The sequence below is a fragment of the Sorex fumeus genome, unplaced genomic scaffold (assembly GCF_029834395.1).
Source record: "Sorex fumeus unplaced genomic scaffold, SorFum_2.1 ptg000047l, whole genome shotgun sequence".
NCBI classification, from domain to species: Eukaryota; Metazoa; Chordata; class Mammalia; order Eulipotyphla; family Soricidae; genus Sorex; species Sorex fumeus.
The window spans coordinates 2,795,581-2,817,500 of record NW_026606104.1 but is presented as its reverse complement, the minus strand read 5'-3'; the positions used below and the strand labels follow the sequence as shown (position 1 = coordinate 2,817,500).

The window sequence follows — 21,920 nt, the reverse complement described above, 5'->3', positions numbered from 1 at the left end:
AATTGTGTCCCTAAAGCCCTACATGGTGCCCAGCTTTTAAATTGGTGCTCAATTGTTGTTGAATAGAAGTTTTCTCTTTGAAATTGAAATAGAAATGAAAAACTAAAGATCATACCCATCTCTGATGACCATGGTGGTCAACAACAAGAATAACCATAGATCCTATTCTATTTATATGTTTTTTCTTTTGTAAGAGTCAGTACATGGTCAATTAGGAAGTGGGTAGTCCACCTGGCATCCAGCTACAGCCTTGTCTTCATCTTCACATCATTGAAATCAAGCCTCCAAGACACAAGCTATAAAACAGCCTTGTTCTGTTTTTTCACTTTGGTACTTTTCTTTCTCTCTGCTACCAAAATTTGCTACTAAGAAGCAAACTCATTAATACTGTGATTCTTCATAGGGGTGTTACTAGGAGGTAATCATTTCAGCACTTTTAGTCATAGTCATGAAACACCAATGGTTGAAATTCTAGTCTTATTTGGCAGTGGAGGAAGAAAAGGGCCCTGCAGTGTCCTACAACTCAAACTGTGTTCACTACTTTATTATCCAGCTTCCCTCTTTAGCGGTGAACATTTGTAGGGAGGAAAAAGAAGATAAAATGAGAGTAGATGCATGAGGCTGAAATCTTACCCACTATAAAGTAAGTCCCTGGGTCTTTATAGTCTTTGTGTAAAATAAGGTGCTAACTGGTAATAGCTCTGTTCATAAAACCATGAGCTGCATTGCCTTTTTTCCCCAGGGGAAAAGGGAATCCCAGATGCTTCTTTCAGCTGGACCATGGAGCTAGGTACCTTACCTATGGACAGGTGCCAACACACCTCTGAGTCTCAACACCCATGTCACATGTTCTGCAATATTGGTGCAATCCCTCTTTGAAAGTTTTCCTGTCTCAATCAACAAGACTGATTGGGAGTTCAGATCATCTTTCCATAGTGTTTTCCAGCCCTTGTTTTCTTCTCTAGGAAATTGTTAGGCTAACTTTGGTGGTTTGCTACCCGTTTTTAAAAAAATGAATCATGTTTTTCTGTTTCAAGGAGATATACCCAGTGAGAAACTGTGCCACAGGCAAAGAGTTCTCCTAGACCTTGGTTTCCATGTCCGTAAGATAGTAACACCAAGTCCTATTTTATAGTCAACCTTGAGGTCTTCATTTCTCCAAAACTCTAATTATTCTTGAAGGCATAAACCAGGTCTCTCTTCTTCCTTTATAATGTCTCTCTCCAGAGTCTTATCATTCTAAGAATTCTTAGAAATTAATTCCCATTCCATTCTATTCTAATTATAGGAAACATAATGTGATCAGCTTGGGTAGCTTGTGGGTACCATAAAAAGTTCTGAATCATAGCCGTAGCAAAAACAATAATCACCACTTAATGTCAGACTCTTATTTCCCAGCCACTCAGTAGAACCCTTTATAAACTCTATTCCAGTTAGATCTCTAAAAGACTGATATTACTCAATTCAATTTACAGTGGAAGATCAGAGATTTGTACCTTGCAGGACTCCACCTTTAAATCATTACCTGGGATATTAACCCTTGCCTGTCTGGTTCCCCAGCTCTCTGCTTTACTGACTGATAGGTTGGTGCTCCTCACTCCCACTCCTTCAAGCCTGTGCCCATCTCTTTCAGTCAAACATGAAAGGAACACAAAGGAGAGATAACGTAAAGCTAAATTTTATTAAGACAAACTACAAATATGATTTCCTTTTTCCTTCCTGAAATCCTATAATCATGGACTGATCTTACAGAATTTCTAATTCAATAAGACTCATTTCACAAAGCAAACACATTTCAGAGATAGGAGAGGCAGTCTCTTCTGTTCTATTAAAGGAGAGTTTCAGTGACAGACAATGGACTGAAAGGTGTCCACCCTTCAGAAGCCTGCCGTGGTTGACCATCAATCACTCTTCCCTAAGTGACATCTAGTGTCTCTCCTCCCTACCGTCATCCTTCTCTTCACCCACCAATAATTGTCAAATATTAGGAAGAGGGTAGAGATGGGCAGATGGGGGGGGTGGGGGTTGAAGCTGGGCTCTCTCTTCTGTGTCCACCTCTCATGCTTTCTCTTCAGGCTAATCACATGGCAAACCAGGAGGCTCTGTCCCTGAGAGGTATAGAGGAGGGGGACAGGAAGACACAGATTCCACTAAGGTTGCCTTTCCTGACTCCAGGCCTCCCCTCCACTTCCCTGACTTATCCGTGCATACCTCACATACATACTTACACACTCATGCAACTAAAAATGTAACACTCTACCTATCATTTTCAGTATCTTTTATCTTCATCCAAAAATAGAGACTACCCACTAAGGATGGATTAGATAGAGAAGTCAGACCAGTCCCAAGGCAAGGAGAGGCTTTGTTGCACCCTCATCATGGCAGCCTCATTAGGAGTGCCTAGGAGCCACAGGAATCTCTGTATGCCTTGAGAACAGGGGTTTTCCAGAGACAGAGAAATCTCCTAATACTTCCCTGGTCCTGCTACTGAGAGAGAGAGAAAGGGAGAGGGAGAGAGAGAGAGAAACGGAGAGGGAGAGAGAGAGAGATGCAAGGGGCTTTGTAGCTATCATCAAGCCTCTTTTTGGCACTCAAGTTGACTGTCAGCAAGGTATAATAAATAGGACAGTAAAACAATCTTTTTTCCAGTATTTTCTCTCCATTTTCATCTTCACAGCAGAATTATTTCTTCCCAAGAGGAACCTGAGGAGCACAATGTACTCTTTGTGTTGGTAAGAGCTGGAGGAATTCTTGGGGCTATTGGCTGGTGATCAGGTCAGAATTCAAGTGAGCAAGGACAGTGGTTTCTTCAGTATCCTGGCTAATACGATTTTTAATGACACACTGAGCAGTCAGGTGGGGGAGGAAAAGACTGGTCTCTAACATCAGATTCAAGTGTAAAGCCACAGGTTGGCAGGTGGTGGGAGGAGTCCCTGGGAATTCATATGCACAGTCACTCATTAAGGAACTTACACCTCCAGGAGCTGATTCCACACACATGCAGGAGAGGCGACATCCCCAGTGCCATGCTTCAGCCAGTGGTACGTGTCAAGGCACTTGTCAAGTAGAGGCTGCCCGTCAAGTTCCCAAGATTTCTATTTAAAATAAAACTGAGTAGTATGAGGAGTGACTTCACCACTACTCCAAGGTATAGTCCAGATCCCAGAGCCATCAAATGTAAGACCCTTGGGTCATGCTGTGATGTTAAGTCCTTGCTTTTAGAGGAAGAATGATCAGATCAAGGAAGCCACAGAGTCTTGGAAAACCCAACAGGTATGTAGGTGGTGTCTAGTTATCTGTCCTTCTGGCCCTTCCTGATAGGCCAGACTCTGTGGTTCCTTTCCCTTCCTGTTTAATGAATATTCTGAAAGGCTTCACCAAGTACTTAAGGCAAAAGAATGGGGAAGAGTCAGCACCTGGGTAGGAAGCTGTGTCTCTGACTATGAGCATCGACCATTTTTCTTAGAATAAACGAGCAATGCTCTTGAGTCCTGGAGCCCCAGCAGAGCAGGCCTTGATGAGAATCTGAGAGGGCCGAGGATCCAGGTGGATGCATCTGCCATCTCCCAGATGCCTTTGCTCCCCCTGGAAGTCACACAGACAAGTCGTCTGATCTGGCCTTGCTGCTGGCCTTGCTCAGACGGCGTTTGTCACTTGGGTATCCCTGGGGGAGGCGGTGACCTGGGGAGACTTCATTGGGGACTTCCGGCTTCTGGTCATAATGGATGTGAATAAAACCGTCCCGGGAAAGGGGGTCCTGGCCTCGCACCTGCTCTGTTGCCAGGTTGTCTGTGTTCTGCTGATTTGCCATCTTGTTACTGAAAGGGTTGAAGTATTTGCTCCCAGAACCATTCTGCAGGCACTTGTTGAAGTCAGGCGGTGGGGTACAGTTCTGGACTCTGCCGGCAGAGGGGCTGCCCTGCGTTGACTTGTCACTTCGCTGCCTGAACTTCTTCCAGCCCAGGTGATAGAGTTCAATCAGGCTGAGGAAGAGGGACAGAGCAGCCACCGCCAGCATAAAGATGATGAAGACATTCTTCTCCGTGGGCCGGGACACGTAGCAGTTGACGGGGTGCGGGCAGGGACTCCTGCGACACACGTGCAGGGGCGTTAGGAAGATCCCGTAGAGGAGGTACTGGCCCACGATAAATGCCACCTCCATGGTGGTGCGGATGAGGATGCTGCAGACATAGGTGTTCAGCAGAGTGCCCTGGAGGACGATCTTTCCGTTCCCTTCCTCCCAGCAGCTCAGCCCCGTCTTCTCCGCGGCCGGGTATTCGTAGCCAGTGCCCTGGGCCTCCTTGGCCCGATCGGCCTCCCGCATCCTGCGCTTCTCTTGCATGCGCACCGTGTGCATGGCGTGGCCCATGTACAGCAGAGATGGCGTGGACACGAAGATGATCTGCAGCACCCAAAAGCGGATGTGTGAGATGGGGAAGGCTTGGTCATAGCAGACATTCTCACAGCCCGGTTGCATGGTGTCGCACGTGAAATCTGCCTGTTCGTCACCCCAGGAAGACTCAGCAGCCGTGCCCAGCACCAGCATGCGGAATATGAAGAGGACGGTGAGCCAGACCTTGCCGATGACCGTGGAGTGCTTGTGCACCTCCTCCAGGAACTCTCCCAGGAAGCTCCAGTCACCCATCCTGGCTCAGCACAGGGCAGAAGCCCAGACTTCTGCAAACAGGGGAGAGAGAAATAGAAAAAGGAGGTGCTTAATCAAGAGTGTGCACAGTTTGCTCATGCTCTCAGATACACTGATCCGTACCCAGGGGTGACTGCTTGCTTATTTTGTTGTTTTAAAGATGTTCAATTTAGAAGTCTAATTTCCTTACAACAGAAAAACTCACTTTCTTCTCCCAGCAAATATTAAAGAAAAGGGAAGTTACAGAGTGGTAATGTTGGTTGAAAATTAGAGCATGGTTTCTTCAACACCCCTGCTCCCCATCCCCCGCCCCCACCGTGAAGTTGGTCTAGAAATCAATGGTTGAGTGCATTGAGATATGAATTCTGTGCTCTTCCCCTCAGGCGACTCTACTGCAGGAAACCTGTGGTGACCTACAGAATATGGAGGTGCAACAGGAATCCAAGGGTTCTGATGCAGAAGGTCCAAGGATGGGTACCTGGAAAACCCTGGAGTAGTAGAAAGAGCACAGGACTGACTTTTGTGAATGGGACTTTGCCCTCTAATTCATCCGCTGACCTTGTCTATGAAATGGGCATGAAGATAGGAATAGCAGGAGATCCTGAAGATTAAAGGAGATGACGTATGTGATGCACTGAAAATTGTACTGAAAATAGCCTGTATATTCATGTGTTTGGATTACTCCTCGGTGGGAATGAATAGCTTTTTCAATTTTTTTCTTTAAGTGATTCCAGAGGAAAGAACTTGGGAAAGAGTGAGCCTAAAAATGACAAAGCTGAGTCTCAGTCTCAGGAAGTGACTCCAACATTCAGAGCCATCCTCCACGAACTGGCTGTTGTGAAAAGGAGCCAACAGCACAGGCTGGGTCACACAAGCCAAAGAAATTGCAGACGAGTGCTCAGGGTCCCACTGGGAAGAAGCTGGGTTGCCATTTCCTACCCCAACTGCTCTGTCCCTGTCCCAGCTGCCCAGCTCAGCTTCTCCTGCTACGTAAAGAAGGCCCCAAGCACAGACCCGCTTACCCTCTCCCAGAACAAAATCCCCAAACTTTTCCATCTCTTATAAAAATCTGCCCTCAGTGGGTCTCTCAGCCTAGTTGCTTGGTAGTACCCATAGCACAGACTGGAGTGATAGCACAGTGGGTAGGACATTTGCCTTGCACATGGCTGACCCAGGTTCGATTTCTCCGTCCCTCTCGGAGAGCCCGGCAAGCTACTGAGAGTATCCCGTCCACACAGCAGAGCCTGGCAAGCTATCCGTGGCATATTCGATATGTCAAAAACAATAACAACAAATCTCACAATCGAGACGTTACTGGTGCCCGCGTAGGCAAATCGATGAACAACGGGAGGACTGTGCTACAGTGCTACCTATTAGCTCATTTTGTCTGGCCATTTCAAATCCAGAAAGATTCCCAAATACCTTCCTCTTGGGCACCTCCCACAAACCCTTCACACCTAGCTGGAAACTTTACCCATCACAAGATAGTGTATCATTGCTTCCTCTAGCCCCTCCTGGTCCTTCCAGGGCAACTCTTAAGCTCCCAAAGTTACAGGGATACTCACTTCTTTTTTTGTTTGTTTGTTTGTTTTTAATTTTTATTAGGGAAACACCATGAGGTACAGTTGTAGACTTACAAATTTTTGTGTTTGGGTTTCAGTTATACAATGATAGAGTACCCATCCCTTCACCAGTGCCCATTCTCCACCACCATTTTAGCCCTTGTCAACTTAGTTGTAATTCTCTGCCTCTCTCTGTGGTTCCAGCCTATGTGGTTGGAACCTGTGGTTCCTGGAGAACAGGCCTTTATCTTTCTTTTCTTTCTTTCTTTTTTTTTGTGTGTGGATATCTTAAAAGTTTATTTGTATTTTAACTAGCCCACAGGCCCAGTTCTTGAGGAATTGAACTTATTTCTTCACAGCGCAGTTTGTGAAATCTGCTCAAGGTATTTTTTCCATCTTCTTTCCCCAAAGTCAACACTGTCCACAATGGCACACATTTAAGTTAAATTGTCAAATATGACTCTTTTCCTCTTGAACATCAGAGGCTGTGCCAGTGAGGTGCTCAGTACATCTTGTCACTGTCACTGTCACTGTCCTCCCGTTGTTCAATGATTTTTCTCGAGTGGGCCCAGTAACATTGTGAGATTTGTTACTGTGTTTGGCATATCAAATACGTCACAGGTAGCTTGCCAGGCTTTGCTATGCGGGCGAGATACTCTCGCCACCTTGCCGGGCTCTCTATGAGGGGTGGAGGAATCGAACTCTGGTCGGCCATGTTGGCTGAATGCAAGGCAAACGCCCTACCCACTGTTCTATTGCTCCAGCCCATCAGTACATCTTAGCTGAGGAAATGAGGGAGAGGGTGGCAGGCCCCAGGACTTCTACCCAGTGACGAATACATTCCCTGCCTCTTGCCTTTGTCCCTTAGAAGGGTAAAAAATATCACTCAGTCTCCACTACAGTTAGTTCTTGTCAGTGAAGTAGGGCAAGACTCTAGTGTGATGGAATTTGTCTAGAAAACTATTTCCAGCCCCTTCTAAATAAAGGGAGATTTTCTGAAAGTCCTCTCCACCCTCATTATTCCTGCCAGCGAGCCAAGATGTCTGAAGCTACCCTGAAAATCTCAGAAATGCCAACCAGTGTCCAGAGGTCTCTGAATCAACTCTTGAACCACCTACCATCACAATCCCTACTTGATGAACAATAAATGTCCTTACCTCTTAAGCCTCTAACTAGTCATAATCAACAGAAGGACTAAAAGGAGGGGGAAAAAGGAGGGGGTGTTGTGGGATGAACATAAATAAAAAACCTCAGATTTGAGTGGACCTGACAAGCTGTAAAGTTCAAACCTTTGTGGCAAATGTGTTCCTAGTTCCTAGCCAAAAGCTCCCTAGACTTACGAGGAAGTAAAGGGCACGGAGCCTACATCTCCCAGTCCAGGCTTCCTTGGCTCCTGAGTGACAAGGCAGTCCTCTCCCACCCCCTCACTCCCCTCTCCTTCAGGATTGCTGGGATGTAAGACAGTCCAGAATTTATCTCTCTTCCCATTCCTATCAAAGACACACCAAGGCTTGCAGAACCTTCCGCTGTTCTGGGATCAGAGCTGTCCTCTTCCTCCCATAATCTCCCAAATGTGGGGAATGATAATGTGTTACATAAGAGTTTGAACACTCTGCCAATGCTTTTGGGTAAGTGCACACTACCCACCATCGTCAGTCTCAGTTACACATAGGCAGGAACCAGGATATTTTCCTTCTCTCCTTTCCTGAGAGAAGGAAAGGGGAGCCAGACAGGAACTAGAAAGAAGAAAAAAAGAGCAAAAAGGGTGAAAAAGAGGAAGTTGGAAACAGAGCTCAGAAAAGATTCTGGATCTGTGTCTCAATTTTTCCACCAGCAAATTTGGGATACTATTACTTTAATGGTAGTTATTTTTTTTTCATTACCTGCTGCTGTGCGCAAGTTCTTCTGGCTACCAAAGATTGGAAGCAAGTGATAAAATGAAAATGGTTAGACCCAAAAAGATTGATTAAAAAATGAAGGAAAACTCTCAAGTGAAAGTGTTCAGGAAGATACCAGCAGAAGGAGGGCTCTAGCTGGAATGGTGAGCAAACACTTTTTGTCTTCCCACTAAGCCTACATGCTGGTCAGTCTATTATCCCCAAGGTCTCTTTAACCTTGATGCTAAGACAAAGGTAAGCAGAAGATCAAGGTGGCCATTGCCTGGCTGGATATGCCATCAGGCCCAGCCTCAGGAAATTCTAGTCGTCTTTATTCTCAGGGAAAAATTCTTTTCTCCTTAATGTTTCCCCGATGCCTAGTTATTCCCTATATCATTCTCCTCCCTTAGCAGGAGACTCTACCCGCTATTGGGGAGCAAAGGTCATAAATTTTCTGGCTGCTTCCTATTGAGAGAAGGTCACTGTGTTGCAGGTGATACCTCTCTCAAGGTTCTGTTTAGGCTTCCTCTGTAGAGATTAGGCAGTATGTTCATTTCAGGCTGCATCTCAGTGGACTCCTGTAGCTTAAAGGACTCTACGTGAGAAGACAAGTTTTACTCAGAGTTACTGGACAAATATTATAAATAGAAATAGAAGTATAATGGGGTAATAAAGGGAGGGCCCAAACCCTTATCTGATGGCCCTCATTCCTGAAGCTGTCCTTGTAACCAAGTGGTCCCTTGGCTAGCAGAGACAGACCCAGTAATCCCAGTAATTATTTCTTTGAGCCATGTGCCTTAGAGTGGGGGACATACGATATTGATATCCCTCAGAAGGGATAAAGAATGAAGGATGCAAGGAAGAGAAATATTATGGAAAAGGAAATAATCATTGACTTTTAGAAGAATGGTTTTTAGTGAGGTGAATGCAGATAAGCAAGATCTCTATTAAAAGACCTTAACTAAATCTAAAGACCTAGAGCCAAAACCCACTGCATATTTCAGAAGGGTTTAGCTGATTTTATTTTTTGAATTTAACTAGAAATTTCATTTTCCATCTTTAGGAATATAGTCTGCCTTCCACAAAAAAAGATCTGTTCCTGAAATAAAGCACAGTTTTCTCTCTGCCTTCACCATTACATTAACAGATGAGTAAACATGGTCAGTTATTTTGCAATGGCCTAGTAAAGGCTGAGGTAAAAATGCAGGTTTTATGTTTTTTAGCCTGTGATTTTTATATCTAGTCAATTGAGGTCAAGGTGACCTTTTCCCAAGAAGTATTATATACTATATAATACTTATTATATACTATATTCCCTCAACTATAGGCCGTAGGCCAGTCTGTATTTGGTTCCTTAACCCTAGAGGGCTCTCGCAGGTTTTGGAAGAGAGAGAAACATCCTTTTCCCTCTCAGGTTAAAAGCTGCCTCTTTCAGACATTGCCCTTATACCAGTATATTTTGAGCACTGAGGCTTTCCTTTTGTCTTAGCTAGGCAGGCATAGTCATCTGCTCCAGACACATCCTAACCCGTAAGGCAACTGAGAACAAAAATTAAGGAGTAAGGGAGGGCAGAATTTTAGGGCAACTGAGGGCCTGAGTTAATATGACAAATATGTGGGATGTCATGAGATCCATCTGCAGCATTTGTGTTTTGGGGCATATCACTCCATATGTGAAGTTTTAAAGTATACAAGTGAATACTAACTTGTAAGCAGACTGAAACCCTTAACAAATTTTTGTAACCTAACCAGTTTTTTGGTGTATCTGTGAAAATGAGATATTGCCATGAAGTATATATATTTTATAAAACAGTTAAAGGTGTCAAGGAGAGAGAAAAAATGCTTTACTATTACTCACAATAAGATGTAATTTATCCATTTGCTGGAGGTCATAGGTTATTAAAATCTGTATAGGAAAAACATACAGCTTAAACAATAAAACTTGTATTTTGTTTAGTCTATTTAGTTTTATGTTGAAAACCTTGATTCATGCTATTTCTCATTCACTATGACAAATTTCTACTCCGAAGTACTTGTTAATGTCTTTTTCTAACTATGGGGCATTAGAATCAGCCTCTGAACGGCAAGAAGGCTTTATAATGTTTACAATTAAAGCTCTCCTTAGAGCACAATAGGAAAGTCAGAATGCCTATTAAGTTGTGATATACAATTTCCTGTAATACCCAGAATTACCCAGCACATATAAGTGACTTTAGGACTTCTGAGTACTTTTTGGAATACCAGTATTATTGATTATTGTTTACATATGTGATGAAGTTAGAGCTGAGGAGGAGGACAGGGCTGGGCACTCCTGGGTTAGGAACTTAACTGCAAGGGGAATCCAAATGACTGCAGCTAGCCCAATGCTGCCTACCCTCTCTCTGCACAGGTGAGGGCATCTGGCTCTGGCCTCATGGGTTGCCATGGTAACCACTAATGTCCGCCACAAGCACATGCTAGGCTGTGGTGGGGGCAGCTCACACCAGGATCACAGGCAACATAATCATTCCCTACCTTCTTCCCCTTTTGGCAGACCCTGGTGGTCACAAGAAAGTGGACAGGCATTGGAAGGTCCCTCTGAGGCACCAGCTCTACTTCTCCAGCAATGGTGGGCTCTGCCACTAGGTCCCATCAGTCACTGCCAGGTACAAGTCTGTGCACCAAACCCTGAAGGGTGAGGGTGCGGGTCAGCAGACAGCATTAGGGTGAGGGTGCGGGTTAACAGACAGCATTAGGGCCCCAAAGTCACTGGAGGCGGTCAGTGACAGGAAACTTGGTCCTCCAGGGGGCTACCCACACATATAGGGATGGATGGACCAGGCCACTTTAGGGGATACGGAGGGGTCTAGTCTTGGCAGCTTCTCTGTGACCACATGGCAGAGAGAAGAAAAGGGGAGGAGAGGAATCCGGACTATAGAGTAGACAGCGAAGCCCCTGGACAACACCACAGTAATTTCAGGGGTGACTTTTTTGAGCCAACTGTGGGAGTCTAAGCACAGGCTGCCATTCCACTCTGACCTGGCTGCAAAGGCCCAGTGTTTGTGGGGAAGTGCCCCCTGCTCTGACACAAAGACCTCCACGGCAAAATAGCAGGAAAGAGCCAAGAGACAGGGAGTGAGGACCCAAGTGGCCACAAGTAACCAGATTTACATCTTAGAAGAGGGAGGGACAACAGAGGAAGGGGAAAAGTGGGGGCTTGTGGCCATGTTCCTTGCTGGTGGGTTTTAGTCAGCTAAAGGCGAGAGGGAGAGGCCTCCACACAGCTGGGCTTCAGCTTCTTTAGGAAACACTCCTGTGGGCTCACACACTTGTTAGTTGGTCCCCAGGAAGCTGCATTTTACTCCCAGACACTAAGGAAACCTCCCAGAGAAACGGAGCAGATGCAGAGCTGGTACAGAGGCCAGGATGAGCTAAGAAAGGAGGATCAGAAATTCAGAGACAGGAGTGAGAAGAAAGAGGGGGGAGCCCCTACCTGTTGAAATCCCTCTATTGGGGAGGTGAGTAGGCACTTTCAAATCTTTCCATTCAGCCTAGGTGCAGCTACTCTCTGATTCCCATGGCCTCCTTAACGTTGAAATCAAGACAAGGTGAGACCAAGATGGCTAAGATGGCAGGCAGAAGATCAAGACAGCCATCACATGGCAATTCTGCTATCAGTTCTGTTCTCAGGACATTCCATATATTTTTTTTCTCGAGGCAAGAATTTTCCTCTCCCTGATTTCCCCCTTCCTATAGCCTCTGCTCCTATCTACTGCCTATGCCATCATGTCATGATATAAAATAGCAGTGCTCAGCATGTGAAAACAGAGTGAGAGGCAGTGGGGGTCTGGGGAGAGAGATCCAGCTGGAAGCACGTGTCCAGCCTGCGTCAGGCCTTGGGTTCAGTTCTCGGGCTGTGCATACCACTTCACTCCCAGCACCGCTGGGTGTGGGACCTAAAAAAAGCAACTGTTCCTACTAAAGAACGTGGAGGAAATAACAGGAATAAGAGGGGGAGAAGGAGAGAAACGGGGAAGAATAGTAGGGAAGAGAAAAAGGGAGAGAGAGAGGAAGAAAATGATGGATGGTGAGAGAAAGAAATGGCATCTTCTTTCAGGGCTAGGGGCATTTTTTCCCAACTCCCCTCAATCCCTCCCCTTGATCTGGACTCTGTCAATCATTCTTTGCAAGTCCCCAAGGAAGTATAAAAATAGTTCCAGGCGAAGAATGTGACATGGAGGCCTAGCCTGTCAAGAGAGGGGTTTGTCTGCTGCCTCCTTCACTGTGGCCTTCATAGGAACAGGGACACGGGGACCTGTTGGGAAGGATGTCTCTTTGGAAGGGGGTAGGACAGGGACAACAGGGAAGGGGCAAGAGAGCCTGGCTAGAGATTGGGGTGGTAAGTAGGGCGAAGGTCCTCTCTGTGATTTCCTGGATGACACAGGCAAGGCCAGAGAAGCTGACAAGTGCTACGTGACTGTGCCAACTGTTCTTTCTATACAACAGAAAGCTTCGGTCCCACATGACTTCATGTGTGAGGCCCAGTATTTGATTCTCTTAAGGCACCCCACACACTCATCCCAAGAAACAAGTAGACCAGATTTTCATTGAGACTACTGGGTGTCGGCATATAAAAAGCTTTGTAGATTATGATCCATTTCTTTACAGGAAGTATGTTGGGCAGGGCAAAGGAAGCTGGTCATGCCATAAATAAATTATATCAAATACAATGGTCATAAATCTCATGGCTTCAGCTGTAATCTCCACAAACTTTCCACAGCTTATAAATCCCAACAGACCCTCCACAGCATAATCGCATTCTATCTTTTCTTGTTTCCCTTATATCCTCCACTGTGAGGCTGTACAGTGCCCCACACATAAACACAGAACCCACAATTCTTTACTTCTTTGCCTTGTATCCTCCTGTTTCCTCTACAATGACCTTTCCTTTTATGAATTCATTTAATAAGTTTAGTGAGTGGCTGCCAGGTATATTGTAGGGCTCTAACAATACAACAGTTCAAAAGATAAGCCAGATGCCTGTATGTCACCAGGCTTCACTGCCTTTATTTTTATCCCTCAAAAAAGAAATAGAATGCAATAGCAATAAAGTGCGGTGTATCCTAACGTTGAGGAAGGATGGGAGAGGGCTCAAAGGGCTGGAGTGAGTGCTTTGCATGCATGAGCCCTGGTTTAGATTCCCCACATTGCATGGACTCTCCCTGAGTATAGACAGGAGTGACCTTTGAACATGACCAACTGGAGCCCCCAAACCCAAATCACTACCCCACCCTGTGCTCCACCACCTCGCCAAGAAAGAAGGTACAGAGTAGAGAGTTATGGATGTGGCTCAATAGGAAAGCACTTGCTTTGTACGTTTGATTCCCAGTACCACTAACATAACATCTACTTCACGAAAATACAGGGTGGGGGCTGAAGTGATAGCACAGCGGGTAGGGCATTTGCCTTGCATGCGGCCAACCCGGGTTAGATTCCCAGCATCCCATATGGTCCCCTGAGCACCACCAGGGGTGGTTCCTGAGTGCAGAGCCAGGAGAAACCCCTGTGCATCACCGGGTGTGACCCAAAAAGCAAAAAAAAAAAAAAAAAAATACAGGGTGGAGAACTGTGGAGAGAACCTCCAGGGGTGGAGCCCATGACTTCATGGGTAAGGCCCCATTTTGGATTTTGAGTCATTTGAGACAGACTCTATCTTCTAGTGCTAAGTCCTGGCTGGTTGAGTCAGCTTTTATGCAATTAATCAAATGTTTGACCTTCTGCGGATATGATTGAAATGTGCATTCAACTCAAGTTTATAAGCATTTTTTGAGTATCTTCTTATGCTCTAAGTTAGGTACCCAAAGATCCATTAGACCGTATATTAGAGTAATTCCATCTCTGGTGTGCATACGAGTATAACCAAATGTGGTGAGTAGTCAAATAGATATAAGAGCTTCTGGCTCTGCAACTCCAAAACAGAGCACCAGTCCTGGCAGGGTGAGGGCAAAGATGAAGGGGTAGGGGTGACTTCTTTGGTGGCAACCCTGGAGTAGAGGTTAGGTATGATAATGTCTGTGGGGCAGAGGAGTGTGAGTGGGGTAAGGGGGTGAGAATTTCTCATCCTGCTGAGATGAGAAATTCTAGGCAAAGGCAAATGCATGAGCCAATTCACAAAATTAAAACCAAGCTGAGTTTAGGAGAGTGAGTAAGTAGAACAGAGAAAGCGAGTAGAGACATGCAGATGGTGGCAGGCTTTGGAAGAGTGTCGAGTTAGTGTCACTGTCAGTCCACATGCTAGACCACATTCAGTACATGACTTGGTCCTGAGGGAAGATCAATTCTGGCACAGCACCCAGTGGGGTGTGAAATAGGAGGTACCATCAGTATCACCCTGCCCATAGCTGCCTTGGAGTCGTGGTGCAGCAGAAAACCATCACAGGAGCCCATGCTCACGGCTGAAATCCTTTCTTCTATTCCAGAAGGCATGTTGCAAGTGAGCAGGAGACTCCCTAGGGACATCTTAAACTTTCTTTGCCTTCTATTGATTCTATTTTTGTCCTCAGGCGCCACACATAAGAGCTGTTCTAATATAGTATTTGACAACAACTTCTGTGTCCCCCTGAGTCAGCTCAACTGTGAGCCACTAGGGATTCCACACATAATGAGAATCATTTGCTCAACTCACTTTGTGCTATCTTTCTTCTTATCTATCTTATCTATCTGAGTTCCTTGACAACAGCTCCATTCTATGTTCCTCACTTTACCTAGTCTTGAAATTTTCCTCTCCGTCACCCTTCCCCTTTTGAGGGATGGGGACACACCCAGTGGTACTCAGGACTTACTTCTAGCTCTGCGCTCAGGGATCTCTCCTAGCAGGCTTGGGGACTATCAGTGATGCTGGGGAAGCAACCCTGTTCAGCCGCATACAAGGCAAGTACCCTGCCCATGTATTATTGCTCCAACCCCCGCATTTGGGTCACTGAAAATATCTAATGCCAGAAAAGGGGCCACATGAGAAACTGAAATACCTCTGGTGACCAAAATACCACGAGACAAAAGTCTTTCTTCTGCTCACAACTGTGCCCATCACACGGCTGAGCAGAACTGGATGGGTCTAGAGCAGAAACTGGCCCTATGAACTATGTTTATCTACCCCACAGATCACTGGGGAGCTTACTCAAGTTTGCAAAATTAGATGAGAAGACCAAGTCTGGGTCTAATTTTGGATAACACATGTTCTAGACAGTATCTCACAAATCTGTTTCTCAATAAAGACTTATTCATAGTAATAATAACAATCCCTTGGATCCAGGCTATAATTCTACTCACCATACAGTATGGAATGTGCCACAGGGAAGGGGTGATTCGCCTCCCAAGGAAAAAATTCTGTGGAAAAAAGGACCCAAAGGGTCTTGCTTAAGGGATGACTTCAACACGTCAGTTTGGTTTCATTCAGTTCTGAAGGTTTACTGTCCTCCTCAACTTCGCTGACACCAAAGGAAACTTTGTAATGTACAGAACCACATATAACCATCTTCTCAGATCTCTTTTACTTTTAAACTTTTCTTTGGAGGGCTTCAGAGACCCCTCCTAGAAACTCATGACCAGCTGGGCAGGCTGTTCAATGTGAGGGGCTGAAGGTGCAGAGATGTTCAGACTTGTGGTTCTGGGGATACCAGAGCATCTGGTTGTGCTCAGGTCTTTCCGGGGCTGCACCAAACAGTGACGGAGGGCCTCTGGGGCTCTAACTGAGGATGATCAGGAGACCGTGTGTTGCTAGGGGTCAAACTCAGGTTAGGTGCTGGCTAGGCCAGCAAATTAACGCCTGTACTTTTGCTTCTACTTTTATATCACTTTACACCTTATTAACGAATATTCTTTTTCTGATTTACCCTCACTCCAATAGTTTCTCTCTAAAATGAGTAAAGAGAGGGCAGGGCAAGATGAATAAAAAAGGAACATTTTTGTGTTCTATAGCACCGATATGAAATATGTATTAAAAATTTAATATGTATAAAAGCAGCATTTCTAGAGGAATCTTGCTGAGAGAATTCCCTGGAAAAAAAACAGCCATTACTCCAGGGAGACTCAACTCTGGGGTTCATTGAACTGCAAGAATTCAGAGCTAAGGAGTACTTGCCTCTGGTTGCAGGGAGGGGAGAAGCAGAGTTTTAAAGAGAAAAGGGACTGCAAGTCCAGTACCTGACAGAAAATGCCACTAAACTAGGGTGAGAGAGGGGAGGCCCAACAGACTCACAGGACATCAGTTTAGACTGAAAAACCTGTGAAAAAGTAGACAGACAAGGTCTCATAATACTGCAGAATACACTGCTACTCCTGGCTCCAGGCTGGAAGAGGCAACCAACATTCTGAAGGTGAGTCAACCCCAGTAGAATTGCACTGCCATCTGAGCTCCAGCTTAGATGGCTCACCTCAGTCCCACCCCACACCAGGTAGATTACTGATGGAGCCCTAGGGTGGTCACAGAATTCATTTCACACCAACTGCAGCATCTCAGGATTTCTTAAACCCAACAAAGAGTGATACAACCACACGTGGCCAGGCTGTGAGCACCCACTAAGGAGGTGAGCACCAGAGAGCTGGGTCCCAGCGGAAGCTCTACCCAGTAGGAGAGTTGCAACCACATATCATCTCTACAAGCTCATAGTTTTGGCCCTGCCCACCAGGGCCATAGCTTCAGTTCCACACAACAGCATCTCCCTCCCACCTTCATCAATCCATAGGCTTGCAGCATCAGCCAGATCAGAACCAAATATAGCTCCCCCGAGGTGGGTGCACCAGACTTTAGCTCCAAACAAAGTTGGAGAATACCCAACAAATAGAAAGGTTCTCCAAAGGTTCCGTTTTGCACCTGTCCCAGCATGTCAGAGATTAGTAGCTGGTAGAACACAGCATCAAGTACAGCTGCCCCCCCTCCCAGGCCGCAGCTGGGAGAAGCTGTTCAGTAGAAAGCAACTGGGAGCTGCACAACAGGTAGCACATACCCCAGAGGTGAGACACACCCATCAGGTCCTGGTTCAGAGCAGTCATCTTAAATTGGCACTGACAAATGCAAAAATTACCCCATAGAGGCGAAACTCAGCTTGCTGAACAACTGTGATTGGGTATATGTGATCACAATCCCAGCCACTGCCCAAGTCAGTTGGACTGGGAAGTCACATCTACTGACAGACACCAGCAACTGTGAATGCTGGGACAAAACTCAGGCCAGCAAGACCTTTTTCTAAAGCAGTTACAGGGCTCAGGTGCCACAAATCCTGCTGTCAACCAGATGCACATAAATCAGAGCCATAGGCACTAGACCAATACTGCAAATATTTAAGAAATCATTTCAAGGTATTTGTGGCTACCAGAAATCAGTAAAATAATAGACCCTAACCTGATATTGTGGACAGGGACACCAGAAGTCAGAGCATCACCCTTTAGTTCTCATTAAGCACTAGGAGAAATAAATAAAAGGGGGGAAAAAAGGGAATGGTCCACAGTTGGAAGCCTGCTCAAGTGCCTAGGGAAAAGGCAGTTGGGATAGAGAAGGGACCACTGAAACAAGGATAGCTGGAAATGATCACTCTGGATAAGAACTGAGTGCTGAAAGTAGGTAAAGGAATAAGCATGATAACCCCTCAGTATCTGCATTGAAAACTATAAATCCCCCAAAAGAGAGGGAGAGGGACAGAGAGAGAAAGAGAGAGAAGATAAGTGCCTGCCATAGAGGCAGGCTGGGGAAGGGGGGTGGGAGAGAAACTTGGGTCATTGGAGGTGGGAAATGGACACTAATTGAAGGATGAGTGTTGGAACATTGTATGATTGAAACTTGATCATGAACAGCTTTGTAAATATGAGTCTCAATAAAAAATAAATTTTAAAAAAGAGGAGGAGGAAGAAGAGGAGGAAAAAGATGAATAATTCAGCCATATCAACTCATAACATCTTAACAGAACTTTTTTATGACATCTTATTGTCTTATTCCTACTTTGGACAAACTTGCAGGCTATTGAATGTAGCCTGCCCACAGGGCAGAGTCTGGCAAACTCCCCGTGGTGTACCAAATATGCCAAATACCAGTAACAATGATGGGTCTCATTCTCCTAAAGAGCCTTGAATATAATCTCAGGGCTAGGATGAAAGAGACGTTACTGGGGCCTGCTCGAGGCAATCGACGAATAACAGGATGATGAAATGAAATGAAAAAATATCAACTCATGAAATCAGAAGTCCAGGAATATCCTCAAGAACTTCAGAACTTTTGATTTCACCCAAGGATGACAAGAAAGCAATACTCCACTTAATGTGCAATGAATTGAGGAAAGCTTTGTAAAAAGAGATTCAAGAATATTGAGGGAAATTGTACGGAATAATCTAAAGAATTCACAGAAACAGAATTGAAGGAGCTAAAGAAAACAGTAATGGGACTCAGCAACAGAATAGAAGAGGCCAAAAATCATATTAGTGACCTTGGGGATAGGTACACACGTCATCAATAAAGATGAAATACATACAGATTAAAATAGGTTGAAGAATAAGATACCAATCTTCCCATTTGGGAGCAGCTATTTATAATTAGACAATTGGATGGCTCTGGGTTGAAAGGTCCCATTGGCCAGTAATCTGCTTGTTTACTCAAAGTGCAGCATCTTGCTGGAGGGCAACAGTGATTCCAGGGCAAATGAGATTATGTTTTCGTTCAACTCAGGTCTGAAATTAGAGTTTGAAAAGAGTACAAGATGCTTTGAAAAATCCAATCTTGGAAGATACCAAGGAATTTTGAAGTCATAGCCTAGTTCTTCAAATTGGCCTGCAATTACTTTATCCTTTAGAAATTAAAGCTTTCTTAGTCTTCAAAGAATAAAATAAGAAGGCCAAAGAGATAGTACAGTGGGTAGAGCACCTGGCTTGCATATAGCTGTCAGGTTTGATTCCCAGCACCACACACAGGTTGATGCCCTGAACAAAGAACCAGGAATAAGTCCTGAGCACCATTTAATGTGACTGAAACAAACAAAAAAAAAGAAATGAAGAAAGTTTAAGACTTTTAATCAGTAATAAGTAAAAAGAACAATTCTTTTTATGACTCCTTCAAGAATTATAAAAACCTAAAGAGGAGGAAAATGGGAAGAACAGCTGATAGAAGAGATAACATCTGAGAGCTTTCCCAGTCTAGTGAGGAAAACTTGTCACTGATTCAGAAGGCACAAAGAGAATCAAACAAAAGAAACTCAAACAGAACAAGACACACCGTAATCAAATTGGGACGAACCAAAGAGAGAAATTAACAACTTTAAAGCAGCAAGGGAGAAGGAAAGCCTTAAATGTAAAGGAAAAGGCATAAAATTCGCACCACATTTTCTCAAGTGAAGCTCTATAAGCTTAAAAATTGTAATAATACATTTAAACTAGCACTGTAGCACTGCCCTCCCATTGTTCATCGATTTGCTCAGTAACATCTCACAACAAATTGTGAGACTTGTTGTTACTGTTTTTGGCATATCAAGTATGTCGCGGATAGCTTGCCAGGCTCTGCTGTGCAGGCGAGATACTTTTGGTAGCTTGCCAGGCTCTCCAAGAGGAGCGGAAGAATCGAACCTAGGTCAGTGGGGTTGGCTGTGTGCTAGGCAAACGCCCTACCTGCTGTGCTATAACTCCAGCCAGTATTGAATGAAAATAACCTTCAACCAAGAGTCCTCTACCCTGCAAAGTTATCACCAAGACTTGAAGGAGGGATAAAATCATCTGGCAAAAAGATGAAGACATTTTTACATCCAAAGCAACTCTGCGAGAAATAATGAACCTCCTATAAAAAGTAAATGGCAAAAAACCCCAAAATTCTCCCAGGAAAATGGTGACAAATTTCTCTACAGCAATATTTTCTCAAAATGCCAAGAGACTGAACTGAAAAGGGACAGAGTGGCTAGCTGGATTACAAAACAAAATATAATTTTCTTCTACCTACAGATATATTTGATCTCCTGTGATAAACACAAATTCAGAATGAAAGGATGGAAACAGTCAGGCAAACTAAGAAAGGATAGGCTGGTCGTACTTGTGTCAAACAACTAGTAGTCAAGTTAAAGAAAATAATAAGAGACGGGGATGGATTATGGGTATGATTATGGATCAACAGAGCAGGAGGACTTAACCCGTATCAACATTTATCCTTCAAATAAAAGGGCAACAAAATTTATAAGGAAACTGCTAAGTGGTCTGAAGATAGCAACACAATAGTAGTAGAAGACTTTAAAACCCTACTTTTGTCATAGGTCAGATAAACCAGACCCAACATCAATAAAGAAATAAGAGTCCTAAATGAGGGATTGGAAGAAATGAGTCTGATTGACATACACAGGACTCTACACCTGCTGAAGGCCAAATATACATTATTTTTTCAATTTCCATGGAATATTCACCAGGATAGAGCACATGCTGCATCATGATTCAAAGAAGAAATAAAAAGATCCATTGAAATGAAGGTGTATGAAGACACACTGTAAGAACCCACTGGGACACAGAAAAGGCAACACTAAAGCAGAGTTTCACGGAATAGAGGCTCTTATCAGAAAAGAGGGAAAAGCTCAAATCTGTGAGACTAGCCTCACATCTTAAGAAATTAGAAAAAGGGTCCAAGGCCAATGAGACAGTACAGAGGTTAAGGAAGTACACTTTCTTTGTGTGTAGTTGACCCTAATTTGGTGCCCAGGACTGCATATGGTCCTCTTATCACCATCAGGAGTGACCCCTGAGCACAGAGCCAGGAGGAGTAATCCCCAAACACTGCTAGGAGAGGTCCCCAAACAAACAAAAAACTTAGAACAACAAATGAATTCAAAAGTAAGCAGAAAGAAGGAAATAATAAAAAATTAGAACAGAATCTAAAGACACAAAGATCAAGAAAATAATACAAAGGATCAAAGAAATCAGGAGCTGATTTTTCAAAATCAGAGTGATACACCCTTAGCCAGACTCCTGAAGGGAAAAAAAAACCTCAAATAAATTGCATTAGAGATGAAAGGGGAGATGTTACAACAAACCCGAGAAAATAGAAAATATTTTAAGAGGTTACTACAAACAATTCTATACTACTAAGTTCTAAAACCTGGAAGAAATGAGTTAATTTTTATAATTATATAACCTCCCAATTATATAATTATATAACCAATCATGAATAAAGAAATTAATATTTCCCCAAGAACAAAAGCCAAGATCCTTCTGGGTACATTAGTAAATTTTACCAAACCTTCAAAGACTCACTCACTATATTCTTCAAGTTTCTCCAAAAAATTGAAGAAAGTAGTCTTCCCTAACAGTAGTCCTCGCTAACAACTTCTATGAAGTCAACAATACCCTATTACCAAAACCAGACACAGATATTACTAAAAAAAAGTTGTAGACAAATATTCTTGATCCACATTAATGAAAAGAGTCTCAAAATAATTTTAGCAAACTAAATGCAACACTATCTTAACAGAATCACATCTCACAATCAAGTGGCATTCATTCTGGGATGCAAGGATGGTTTGCCATATGCAAATCCATTAACGTAACATACCGTATCAAGAAAAGTAAAGGTAAAGTCCTCCCGTTGTTCATCGATTTGCTCTAGCGGGCCCAGTAACGTCTCCATTGGAGACTTTGTTGTTACTGTGTTTGGCATATCGAATACGTCACGGGGAGCTTGCCAGGCTCTGCCCTGCGGGCGAGATACTCTCAGTAGCTTGCCAGGCTCTCCGAGAGGGGCAGAGGAATCGAACTCAGGTCGGCCATGTTGGCTGCGTGCAAGGCAAACGCCCTACCACTGTGCTATCGCTCCAGCCCAGAAAAGTATAATGTGGTCACATCAAT

At 44.2% G+C, this 21,920-nt stretch overlaps 1 protein-coding gene across 3 annotated transcripts in view; it reads right to left on the bottom strand.

The window, feature by feature from the left end:
• Positions 1–1,680: 1,680 nt before the first annotated feature.
• Positions 1,681–21,920, bottom strand: part of GJA5 (gap junction protein alpha 5) — a 41,570-nt gene continuing 21,330 nt past the window's right edge. For 2 of the 3 annotated variants that reach the window (XM_056123361.1, XM_056123359.1), the window contains exon 2: positions 1,681–4,677. In XM_056123361.1, coding sequence (XP_055979336.1) covers positions 3,593–4,645 — 1,053 coding nt within the window. In that variant the 5' untranslated portion in view covers positions 4,646–4,677 and the 3' untranslated portion in view covers positions 1,681–3,592. Of the gene's footprint in view, positions 4,678–15,392; positions 15,452–21,920 lie in introns of those variants that run through there. The other variant, XM_056123360.1, reaches the window with a different exon arrangement.